At 27.5% G+C, this 12,574-nt stretch overlaps 1 protein-coding gene across 2 annotated transcripts; it reads left to right on the forward strand.

The window, feature by feature from the left end:
- Positions 1-658: 658 nt before the first annotated feature.
- LOC106791032 (protein quiver) lies at positions 659-12,071 on the forward strand. 2 transcript variants are annotated; one of them, XM_014756373.1, is made up of 7 exons: positions 660-725; positions 953-1,141; positions 2,017-2,361; positions 3,511-3,667; positions 6,530-6,577; positions 7,876-8,022; positions 8,770-12,071. In XM_014756373.1, the coding sequence occupies exons 4-7, from the start codon at positions 3,640-3,642 to the stop codon at positions 9,027-9,029; spliced, it is 483 nt and encodes a 160-aa protein (XP_014611859.1). In that variant the 5' UTR covers positions 660-725; positions 953-1,141; positions 2,017-2,361; positions 3,511-3,639; the 3' UTR covers positions 9,030-12,071. The 2 variants fall into 2 exon arrangements, with proteins under 2 accessions (XP_014611860.1, XP_014611859.1); XM_014756374.1 differs by lacking the exon at positions 6,530-6,577 and having other exon boundaries at positions 659-725.
- Positions 12,072-12,574: the final 503 nt, after the last annotated feature.

Here is a 12,574-nt window from a genome sequence, read left to right on the forward strand (position 1 = left end):
AAATTATTTCTTTTTCAATTCATAAAAATTTGTATTAATCGGTATTAATTTTCGAGCATAATTATTTCTACGTTTTAAAAACATCCATTTAAAATAATTTAATGGAAACGTGTGTTAATTATTACATACACATTATATACACACAAATTATTTCTTATTTAATTTATATGAAAATTTTTATTTATGTTAAAAAGAAATAAGTTATTAATTTTCGAGTATGATTATTTCTTATTTCTTATAAAAATAATTTAACGCAAGCGTGTGTTAATTATTGCATACACATTACATATACAAATTATTTCTTATTCAATTCATAAAAATTCGTATTAATCGTTATTAATTTTCTAGTACGATTATTTTTTCGTTTTAAATAATATCCATTTAAAATAATTTAACGGAAACGTGTGTTAATTATTACATACACATTATATACACACAAATTATTTCTTATTTAATTTATATGAAAATTCTTATTTATGTGAAAATAAATAAGGTATTCATTTTCGAGTATGATTATTTCTTATTTCTTATAAAACATCCCTTAGAATAATTTGAACGCAAGCGCAATCATTATCTTTAGATAAAACAGATAGGTAGAGCTCGTGGTCTTTGGTTGCGTGTGCTTGCCGCAACATGAAGTAGGGTGGTCCGACCCTATTGATCGACCTGGATCCGCAGTTGGTCTTCGAGCTTCGTCACGAATGCGCGTTTTTCCCTTTATTCGAGTTTAGCGTCTTCCCTATGACGTTTTCCAATCTTCGTCTATCATTATTTCTTTCTCCTATTTCTTTATTTCTTTCTATCTATCTTTCTCTATCTCTCTTTCTCTTTTTTTATTTTTCTTTCTCTATCTCTATCTCTCTCTCTCTCTCTCACTCTCATTCATTTTTTCTCACACAATTTTATCCATTCATCACTGATTTTTAACACATTTTTCTTCTCGATCGGTTAGATACATATTTAGTTCATCATTTCATTAAATAACAAGAACATTGATAATACGAAATACGTTTAAAGTTGAATTATGATATCAAACGAACTTATTATCATCAGAAGAAGAAGAAAAAGGTCCAATTGTTTTTCTATGGAATAGTGAAAAAAACGTGTGTCCCTATTGTGATCGAAGAGACCCATTGGCACGGTAATAGTATCGATAATATGACAATATTTATTATTTATAGATTATTGTTTCATTGTTTTATATTTCTTTTTATTTAATTATCAATATTCTTGTCCAAAAAATATATTAATATATAAGTCTCAAAGGGAATTATAGACGGTTAATAAATCTGATGAACAATTTATTTTCAACTAGTTGTGTTCTTTTTATTATTCTTTTTTTTCCATCCATTTTATTTTCATAGACGATTTTTGTAATAATCGTAATATGAAGTAATCATGCTGGAGTTTATGTATTATGAAATTTTCTTTTTTTTTTTTTTTTGCGGAAACGTAATTTATATATATATTTTAAGTTGACCGACTTTTCTAAAGGTTCGTCGATCGAACGAAAAAATGATTTTATTTGTTTCCTCGTGATTAAATAAACGTGAAAATACTGGTGCTCGTATATTCAAACAATTTACAAAATTAATATTTCATTCATTTTTCATAATAATTATTTTATAATGAGAAAAATGTTCTAGGACAATTTGTTTATAAAGAATTATGACTGTGATTAATTTTAAAATTTTTGAATACTATTTTTTGAATACTAATTATTAATACGATTATTTGTTAAATTATTTTCTCGATCATAAATCAAATATATAATAATCATTAAAAAATAGAAAATAAATAAAAAAGAATAAGAATTACAATGAAAAATTAATAACCGATCGAAACACGTGTATTATTACGATACACGTGTTTCGTATTAATTTAAAGTGAAGATATTATTTGTTAAAATTATTAGGTTACTTTTTTTTTGTTCTAAAAGAAAAAGAAAATACTTGAATTTGAATTTCCCCATATACCAATATCACATTGTCCACTTTGACACGTTTCTTCTCACAGATCGGATCGAGTTTGATTAACGAAAATAAAAAAAAGAAATAAAAAACAGAGGACCGAATTGTTGTTATTGTTATTATTGTTCGATGTACGAGTTCCTTGGAAGAAGGATGAAAACACGAGTGGTTTGCAACAGGCTGCACGAGGAGGTGCATCGAGAAATTCGCGCTTCGTAGCAGTGGATGAGGAAAAGGACGATCTAATTATTCGTTTAAAATTCTTCTATCTTCATTGTTGTTATCTAAAGACGATTTGATAAAAAAAGAGGAAGAAAAAGAAGAAGAAGAAGATTCATTGATTTTCTTATAATACTTCAAGCAGTCATCACTTCGATTGCTATTTACAGAGGTAACTTTTTCCTTTCTTTTTAATAACACACATCTTTTATTTATTTAATATTTTTCACGAAATTATTATTGTATAATATTAAACGATTCAATTTGCAATCAATGAATGACCAATCCGTAATTTTTTAATATATAATTTCAACTCTGACATTTGATATTTCTTGGGATATACAAATTCTGATATTTGATTGCATTCCAAAATCACAAATTTCAATTCAAGATCAGAACTATAAATAATTGATATTTTTAATCGCAAATATGTCGCATTGTACATTCTTAACTAGTTCAAGATCAAAGTTAAAGTCTTTGAAAAAACCCATAGAAAAGAAAAAGAAAAAAGAAATAAAACAGAATATATAAATTATTCTATACACGAATTTTCATTCGTCCGACTTGAAACTTTGAAAGTGAATATTATTAATTCGTTTCGATGTGCATTTCGTTCGATCTAAGCATTCGGTTACGTTGCCAAAATCTTCTCAATGACGTAATGCATTCGTAATCCATGCCAATTTATTTTTCATTTGGTATAAAAACAACAAGAGCACAAAAAGAAACAAAAAAAAAAAAAAAAAGAAATATATATAATTTGGTATTATAGTGTGATAAATAATTTCACGTTGTTCGAAAACGTGGATTTTACGTTTGACGATGATTCATAAAATATTCAATTGGATTAAAACAAAAATATCGTCGCTGTGTTTAGTATGACGTTGGAGAACAAAAAAATGGTGAATCAGATATTGTCACGTTTCATCTTTCAATTGGCACACGTTCTCCTCTTTCTCTTTCTCTTTCTCTTTCTAATCCGTCTTTATATTTCTCATTTGAGTTTAACGTAAGAGTAAAATATATTAAATGCGTGGTCAGAGAGTTGCATCAAGGTTGCATTTACAGACAAACAAAATATCCTTCTTGCAATTTTCTAACAAAATACTACTCGACGTAATAACATTATTATTTTGGCTGACGATATTTCGATTGAGATTTTATGATTATACGAAAAACGTTGTTCTGTGTGTCAACCTTATATACGATTTTTATTCACAATTTATTTCTTTTATAAAAACACACACACACACACACACACAAAAAGAAAGAATAAAAAAAGAAAAGAAAATTCTAATAACATAAATTTAATTATTTTTAGTTTCGTATCTCTAATTGATACACCCCAATCATCGTACATCCGACAGTCATCAGAAAAACGAAAAAATTATTGATTTCGGCATGATGATATATCGAGTATAACGAGAAAGAAAAACAATTCATCGAAATAATGTGGACGAATCGTTTAATTACAGTGGGTGAGTGTTGGAATAAACGAATAATTTATTCTCTTTTTTTTGTTTTTTTTTTTCTATTTTTTTTTCTCGAATAATTTTTACCAACTATATTCCCTTTATATATATATATATCTATATTTTTTTTTGTTAATCGTATATAGAAATAATATCGTATCTTTCCTATGCGAAATTTGATAATACAAAAACGTCCAAGTTATTTGTTTCTTTTAAACATATTTTTACATATGTATATGATATTTTGACGTTTTTAAACAGTATGATGTGTTGTTTCTATTTTTTTTTTTCTATTTTTTTTTTTTTAATTTATCGTGAAAAATGTATGTCACATTAACCATACAATACACGTATAAGCATATACACATACATACCGTACGTATGAAGTTTCCTTTTGTAGTAGAAATATATTATGATGTGTGTATTAGTTGAAAAAAGAGAAGATTGCGCATCGTTTATTTCGAATAAATTTATATTTTTTTCTGCAATATATATTTTTTTTAAATGTTTTTTCAATGATACGAACGATCATCAAATTGATTTAATAGTTTAGGACAACATTTTGTCTATATAATAAATAATAATTTGCGAATAAAAACGATGCACGTTGTTTATTTTTTTTTTGTTCTTTTTTTCTTTTTCCGAAAAATAAATATAATATAATCAAACTATGCTGAGACTGAGGGATTGAAAATCTCGATCGTAATTAGACCCTTTGCCTATTTTATTTTATTTTTTTCTGTATTTATTTTTTTATATTGTATTTTCTTAATACGTATTTTTTATATTTAATTATTGCTCGAAGCTCGTAAATTAATTGAAAATACATATATATATATATATATATATTTTCTTAATACGTATTTTTTATATTTAATTATTGCTCGAAGCTCGTAAATTAATTGAAAATACATATATATATATATATATATATTATATATTGCTAACACCGATTTTCGTACTTACATGCCTTGAAAAATATTTTCAAATTATCCGGAAAGTAATTTCATTAATTCAACGATAATTAATTTCATTTATATAATAATAACAAGATTTGTTCGTATTTTTAAAATCCAATCGTTTGTTGTTAAAATTGTCGATTGATTTGAATGTTTAGAATAAAGTTTTGATATTGGTAAATGCGATTAATAAAATTTCTATAAAAAAAAAAAGAAAAAAACAAATTTCCACACTTTTCGTACGATCAAATATATATTTATATCTATATATATAAAATTAGAAAAATATATTATAACGAGCCGACACACATAATCATATTAAATGATTATTTTGGAGATGATCGAGCACACCATTTGGGTGAGTTCGTGAAAAAAACGCAATGATTGAACGAACAAATATATCGTAGAAAAAGTTAATTTTTTTTCTTAACGCATAGATATATATATATGTATATACAAATAGAAATTGTAGATATAATTTATATCAATATATCTTATTATTATATAATATATAAAAAAACCTATACATATATATATATATATCCAGCAACCGTAGTTGATTTTCTTTTCATTTCGATTACAATTAAACATTCCGTCTCTCTCTTTCTATATTTTTTATTTATTCCTTTTTAATTTTATTATTTATTTTTTCTTTAATTTTTTGTCATTCAGGCATTAGAGCTTGAATATTCGAATTACTTTTAGAAATCCAATATCGGCATGCGTACAATCACTGCGCGCGTGCTCTAGGTATGTAAATGCATAACACACGCATGCACATACACACACACATACACACACACGTGTGTTGTGCGTGTACGTCGGACGTATATATTGTACTCTGTTTGAAGAATAAATTATAATCATATTATTGATTGTAAATAAAAAAAGTAATATTTCTTTTTTTCTTAAGATTTTGGAATTTACGTCCGACGTTTGAATTTTATTCCTAAAATTCGTCGCAAGGTATTAAAATTAGCACGATATCGTAGTTGACACACATAGTGCCGTGAATTAGTGTTAGAAAGTTAAAAAAATAAAAAAAATAGAAAATGTAACAATAAAAAAAAAATTTTAATATACATATATATATATATACATATATTAGAACAACGTAGTGTAAATTTATTATAGTTATAGAGAGCACATAGTAATTATATATCGTTCACACACGACGAGGATATTAGATTTTTAACTATGATCTCATAGTATAGCGTGCGTGTATTATATGTAGTTTTATTATATTATATTATATATATTATACGATATAAATTTTGTTCGTTTTTTTTTAATATCAGCATAATATTATGTTAATTGCAAATTACAACACGGGTGGGGGGGGGGCTCTTAGTCTCGTACGCGTTAGTATTATCTATTTTATATTTTAATTTTATTTTTCTTTTTGAATTTTTTTTTTTTTAAATTATCTACCAGCCAGCGGTGTGTTTGTAGTGGCATTGTTCGTGTTGTTCATCGTTGCGTTGCGTTGCGTTAAATACTTTATCAATTTGTTTATCCTTATCTATATAATAAATCCACTCTACTAATCCCAAAAGTCAAAAGTTTGAAAAAATCAGGAGGACAAATAGAAAAAAAAAAAAACAAATATAAATACTTGATAGAATAAACGTAGATATCGAAATTGGTATCGAAATAGAAATAGATTTTTATATGAATTATTCGATGAGGGAAAAAATTTCAAACTTTTGATCGGGTAGTAGTAGTAGTAGTAGTTAGTAGTATTCTGTCTTTACAATTATCTATTTCTTTTTTTTTTTTGTTCAATCTATTTATCTTTAAAAAACAACTTCTGTTTCTAATTCGTCTCGTGTTATTGCCATCAAATTCGATAACGTGCCAGAATAGGTTTTTTTTTTAAATAAAACAGTGACCGATCTTTCGTTTTCAGCGGCAATTGTACTCGCGGTTGCCAACGTCTCTCATGCGGAGTGCCAGAGTGAGTGATTATGCCACTTTAAATGCCAGCTACTTTGGTGTTACATGACCGTCGTTCGTCACCGTTCTTCGTCAACGGGGACGTTTTCTAATTCAACTCGATACGTCCGGTTTTTATGTCCCCCATTTTATTACGATAAGTCGGTGGAATTTAATGAAAAGGAAAAAAACAAAAAAATAAACCAAAAAGAACAACAACCAGAAAAAAAAAAACAAATAATAATATTAAAGATTACCGATAATGAATTTAAAAAAAAAAAAAAATAACACGAAAAAAAGAATGCAGAAAATTATTTCATTTTGATATGATATATTTTATATGAAAGTATTTTATCGAAGAAGAAGAAGAAGAAGAAGAAGAGGAGGAGGAGGAGGAGGAGGAGGAAGATTTTATAATATTAATAATAATAATAATAATAATAATAGGAGTGCATATGTTTTAGCAAGCACGCTGGACGAGAATCTTATTCGCGATATTTTAATTGATTTATTATTAAATTTGCTTTTTTTTCTCGTTTTATTTTGAATGAAAACGAATAACGAGAAAAAACATTGTTTTATCAGCTGATTCATTTTATCGTAGTATTATTTTGTATCTCCTGCTTTATTTGTTTATTTAATTAATTTTCATTTTGCTTCAATGCTTCGAAACATTTTCAAAACACTGTCGCAGTAATTTTTTTTCATGCAATCTTGTCTCATTTGTAATTGTATTAATTCATTATTTTTGTTTATTTTTTTTCCTATACAACTCATTAAAAAGATTAATAATAATAATAATGATAATGTTGCTTTAAATTGAAATGCACGTAATTGTTTTGTATCATTCTTGTTCAGCGTGTGTCCACGTTGCGACAATAAATTTAATAAATATTAATATAACAATAATAATAATAATAAAAAAGAAAAACCAATTATAAAAATATAATATTATATACTTATATACATATAATATAGCGAGAGTTTGTTCTCGGAAAGAAAAATAAAGTTAAAGGGACGTTTTAAGGGTAGCCGAAAAAAAAAAGAAAAAAAAAAAAAGAAAAAGAAAATCATCGGTCATTTAATTTGTGATTTCGCGTGCGATCTCTTCGTTTTAGTTATCTCATTTTGATTTCTATTTTTTTTTTGTTGATTTTGTTTGCTTGTTTGTTTGTATTATATTTAAATTCCTTCTTTTTCTTTTTTTTTTTTTTCTATTTGCATTTGCAACGATCGTTTACGGTTCGTTAATCGAAGAAGTCGCACGCGCTAAATCTGTGATATTTGATATTCAAATGTTGAATGTTGTATCTTTCGCAGCACGCTCGGTTTATTGCTACGAATGCGATTCTTGGACAGATCTACGATGCAAGGATCCATTCAATTACACAGCATTACCGAGAGATCAGCCACCATTGATGACTTGCAACGGGTGTTGCGTTAAAATGGTCCGCAATGCAAAATCACGTGAGTGATTTCAGTTTTTTTCCCCCCTCATTTCATTTCAATTCGGTTAATCGTTGTTGTTCAACGATATTTGCATAATTTTTCAATTACTTTATTTCCAAAAAATAATTCTGTACAATTTAAAATAAAATCTGACCTCTCAATTATATCTTCCAAATTTTAGATTAAATAATTTCAATTTTATTTATAATTAAGTATAATAAATCGTTAAAGGTATCATGGGAGAAGAAAGGTTTGTTTGATCCACATCTAAGTCGGTAGATAAAATCATGATATAATTTAAATACACTCGAACGAGTATTAGAATATTTCTAACGCTCTATTAATTGATTATCAAATGATCCGTATTTTAATACGATATTAAAAATAAATTATCTATCTATCTCTCATACCAACGAACTTCAATTAAATCTAATATAACGAAACCTTTTCTGCAAAGTTTACTGAATTTATAAATAAAATATTTAAATTAAATATCTCGAGATGAGAGAAAGAGAAAGAAATATATTGATTTTTCTTAATTACCGACAAGAACTTTTCGAATAATTAAAAACATCCCTCAAAAATAATAAAAAGAAATTATATTAATAGATTTTGACCGATTGTTTTATGATATAGGTATATATATAGAAGAAAAAAATATATAAGAAATTATTCCTATTAAAAAAAATTAAATATAATATATTAATAAATATATATATATAAATATATATATATGTTTATAAATATATTTTTTCAAATTTACAGCATACGAAAGCGTTAGAAGGACCTGTACATCACAACTACAGATAAACTTATTCATGGTGGACCACGTGTGCATGATGGAAAGTACCGGCACTGGTCACATGTGTTTCTGTGAGGAGGATATGTGCAATCGTGTATCCCCGACCTCGTGTTCGAATCCCACCCTAATCCTTTTACTCCTAACAACAATATTCTTTCTAAGCTCGAACATTTTAGGAGCCCAAGCTTGCTTTGTAGAACGTTGCAATGGTCACGTCGTATAACACTGACTCGTTGTTCGATCCACTTATTATTATTATTATTAGAAATCACTGAAAAAGTTTGACCACCCTTACGTCCCACTCCCCCTAATTACTCAACTTTCCTATTTTTTCTTCTTAAATACTTTTAGAAAAATTATTATTCCCTTCTACACTCTCTTTTCAAGGGAGAATGAAAAAGAAAGAAAGAAAGAAAGAAAACACACAACAATAAGATAATAATTCAAACGTAGAATGTAGAACATTTTGCATAAAAATTTTCCTTCTCTCTCTCTTTCTCTATTTGACTATTTGAAATTTAGAATAGAACGAATATTTCTCTCGTAGATTTCATTTTTCATATATACATATCTATATATATATATATTTTGTTTTCTTAATCGTTTCTCTTCTTTCCATACATTTTTGTTTCTTTTTTTTTGTTAACTTCTTTCTTTCTTTCTATTTTTTTTTTTTTTCTGTATTCATCAAGCGTGTATCGTGTTCTACTTAGCAACATTTTTTTCAACTTAAAACGAATGATATCGAGAATAGAATACGTTTAATTTGGAAATTACAAAATAGTAAATTTGTTATCGTTTAGAAATACTTTTTCTCGTATTAATAAAACAAATTTACGTAAGTTTCGAATGATAAATAACGCATTAACTTTTGTGCAGCTTTTTTTGTTCTGCTTTTGTTGAACGCAAAATATCGATATAACGTTAATTAATTATCATCGTTGTTTCTTTTTTTTTTTCTTTTTTTTTGAATTAACGCGGATTATAATTAAATTCAAAACGAAGTTTACGAATCCTATCGGATAAAATGTTAACACAATTTAAACATCTATAACAATTTGCAATTGTTTTACAATGAAACTTAGTAAAAAAAAGAAGAGTTATTGCGAATAAGATTAAAAGTTAATGCGAAATAGGGGGGATGGGAGGGGGTGGAGGTTGGGTAGTTGGGTAAATCGTGGATCAGAAAATCATTAGAAAATGATTATAAATCCTGTCACGATTTTTTTTATTTTGTTATCACAATCAAATGTTAGGATTAATCTTTTCGTTAGATCGCACACCACCGTTTTTATTTTTCTTGAAAATAATTTTCACTAAATTAATCACCTTTTTCTCACTTTTAACATTTTCCCGCACCGAGTGCACTTTTGTTCTTTCTTAAAATTTGTCTTCTTATTCTTCTTCTTCTAATCTCTCTCACTCTTTCTAAATTTTTCATTCTAATTATGATGCCTCTCCCTTCTCACCCCTGGCCCATTTTCGACATTATTTGTATTACATCTTGAGCTTACTAAGTGCTTCACATGCTCCACAAAAGAAAAAAAGAAAAGAAAAAAAAAGAAATATTATTATTATTATTTTTAATATGCCGAAAATATTTGTTAACGTATGATAGATGAGTATAATATATTCGCGAATATATTAACGCGTAGGCCGCATGGTGGTGTTATGTTAGTTAGTTAGTTCGGCATGTCAAAATTCAATAGGGGGTTTCCCCATAGATTTGGTACCTGGGCAACAACACCTGGTATCAACCGACTAGAATGACGAACGATGATCGTTCGATACGATCAACGATTATCGACCACAAACATACATTTAAATAATCTATCTATCCTTTCGGTTTATTTTATAAACTAATACGAGTGTGTTTTTGTAAATGATTAATTTATCTTGTATTAGATAAAAAAAAGAAAAAAAAAAATCTTGTTTCACGCGATTACAATCGATCCTTCGTATTTTACATTTTGATCTTTGTTCTCGAATTTGACTTTTACAAGATTATTTTTCTATTTTATTTTTATATGTGTGAACACATTGTGGTTTTTCGATAGATTTTTTTCATATGAAAAATATATTTATCGAGTTTGATTGATTGGTTTTTTTTTTTTTTTTGGATTAAATTATTACATGTTAAATTATTATATTTGGATTAAAAAAATTAAATGTTGATATTAATTTTGATCCGAGATTAATGAAATAAAATGAAAAAGAAATTATGGGATAATGTTTCGAAAGCACGCTCGTATGCACGAAACCATGCAATAAGTAATAATCAATCACGAGTATATCATTAGTTATAGTCGAGTTTTTGGGCGTAGGTTAAAAGGGCACCTTTTTTCTCTTTTTTTTTTTTGTCTTTTTTTGCATAATCTAAGAAAAAGCGATATTATTTTTCTAGAGTGCATGGGAGAGACGATACGATAAAATGTACACATCAATTGGATTTATTGATTTTGAAATCAAATTGAAGTGTGTTCACTCCTTGTCCGTCGTTCGCTCGCTCGACATTTTTTCTAAAAATCACTAAACGTGTGTGTGTGCAATAGTAGCACAATAACATATTGCATGATGACACTCTGCATGCCCAAATGTCATTAGTTATTATTATTCTTGCGTGTGATTCGAATAATTCCAATTCCATCGTCGTTGCTCGTCTAAAAGTTAATTAACTTATTGTTAAACAAATCTAAGAAAAAAGAAAATGAGAAAACAATCTTTAATATATCGCGAAAAACAAAGTAAAATTTCTTTTTTCATATCGAATCTAATATGTGATACTTTTACGCGATGGAATGAATGTTTCTATAGAAATATCTTGTCCAATCGTGTGTATGGGGAAATTTCAATTTAAATTTATTTAAAAAAAAAAAAAAGAATAACGTAATATCGTTGTTGTATAATATATTTATTAAATTTTCAATCGGGCTCCAAAAAATATTATCATCGTATACAAACACGCATTCAATTCGAATTCTCGCGAATAATTTCAAAGAAAAATGTGTTTCAACAATTATGGGAAACAGTAGGGAGCGGGAGGGGGTGGGGGTGGCTGGTTGGGTTTAAAAAAACGAAAAGAAAAAAATGTCGAACGGGGAAACAACGATTGGTCCTTTTCGGCGAGTTAAACGACGATACAATAACAACAAACAAAAAAATTACCTACGAAACCTTCCAACCCCGACGGGAATATGCAATGCGAGGCAGATTTTATGAGAAAAAAAAAAAAATATATAAAAAGAAAAAGAAAAAAAAAAAAAAAGCCAAAAAGAAAAAAGAAAAGTCGAGGAAAAAAAAAAACGAGAGTAAAAAGTGAAAATAAAAAAAGCACAGCGTGGGCCTTCATCTTACTTCGAAGTCATTGCCAACAAAAAAATATTGCCGAAATAGATAGATAGATAGATAGACAGATAATTAGATGGATTTATTTTTTAACCCTTTTCCCCATTGCTCGGAGCAGGGGGGGGGGAAACCTACCGCGATGTTTTTTTATTTCTGTTTTTTTTTTTTTCTTTTTTACTTTGGATAGAATTTGGGGGTAAAATTATATATGGAATGAGATAGAAACAAAAAAAAAACCAATGAAAAATATATTATTATTATAATTATTTTGTGTTTTGCATTATGTATGACTCGTGCAAGTTGAACGCTCATGTCCTCACAGAGAGGCTTTCTTTAACGGAGCCTTTTGCCAAACAAGCTTCGGTGCTTGCATTGGGTGATGAATTCACCGATGTTTTTCTGGCAAGCCATGCGGCTCGTGTC

The sequence above is a fragment of the Polistes canadensis genome, unplaced genomic scaffold (assembly GCF_001313835.1).
Source record: "Polistes canadensis isolate GaletaPanama2010 unplaced genomic scaffold, ASM131383v1 scaffold_279, whole genome shotgun sequence".
In the NCBI taxonomy this organism is placed as follows: Eukaryota; Metazoa; Arthropoda; class Insecta; order Hymenoptera; family Vespidae; genus Polistes; species Polistes canadensis.

Bases quoted from the DNA above. Each gene is read 5' to 3' on its own strand.
- LOC106791032 (XM_014756373.1), top strand. From the start codon at position 3,640: ATGTGGACGAATCGTTTAATTACAGTGG. The intron at 3,668-6,529 runs GTGAGTGTTGGA...TTTCGTTTTCAG, and splicing joins GAATCGTTTAATTACAGTGG to CGGCAATTGTACTCGCGGTT. The intron at 8,023-8,769 runs GTGAGTGATTTC...TCAAATTTACAG, and splicing joins GGTCCGCAATGCAAAATCAC to CATACGAAAGCGTTAGAAGG.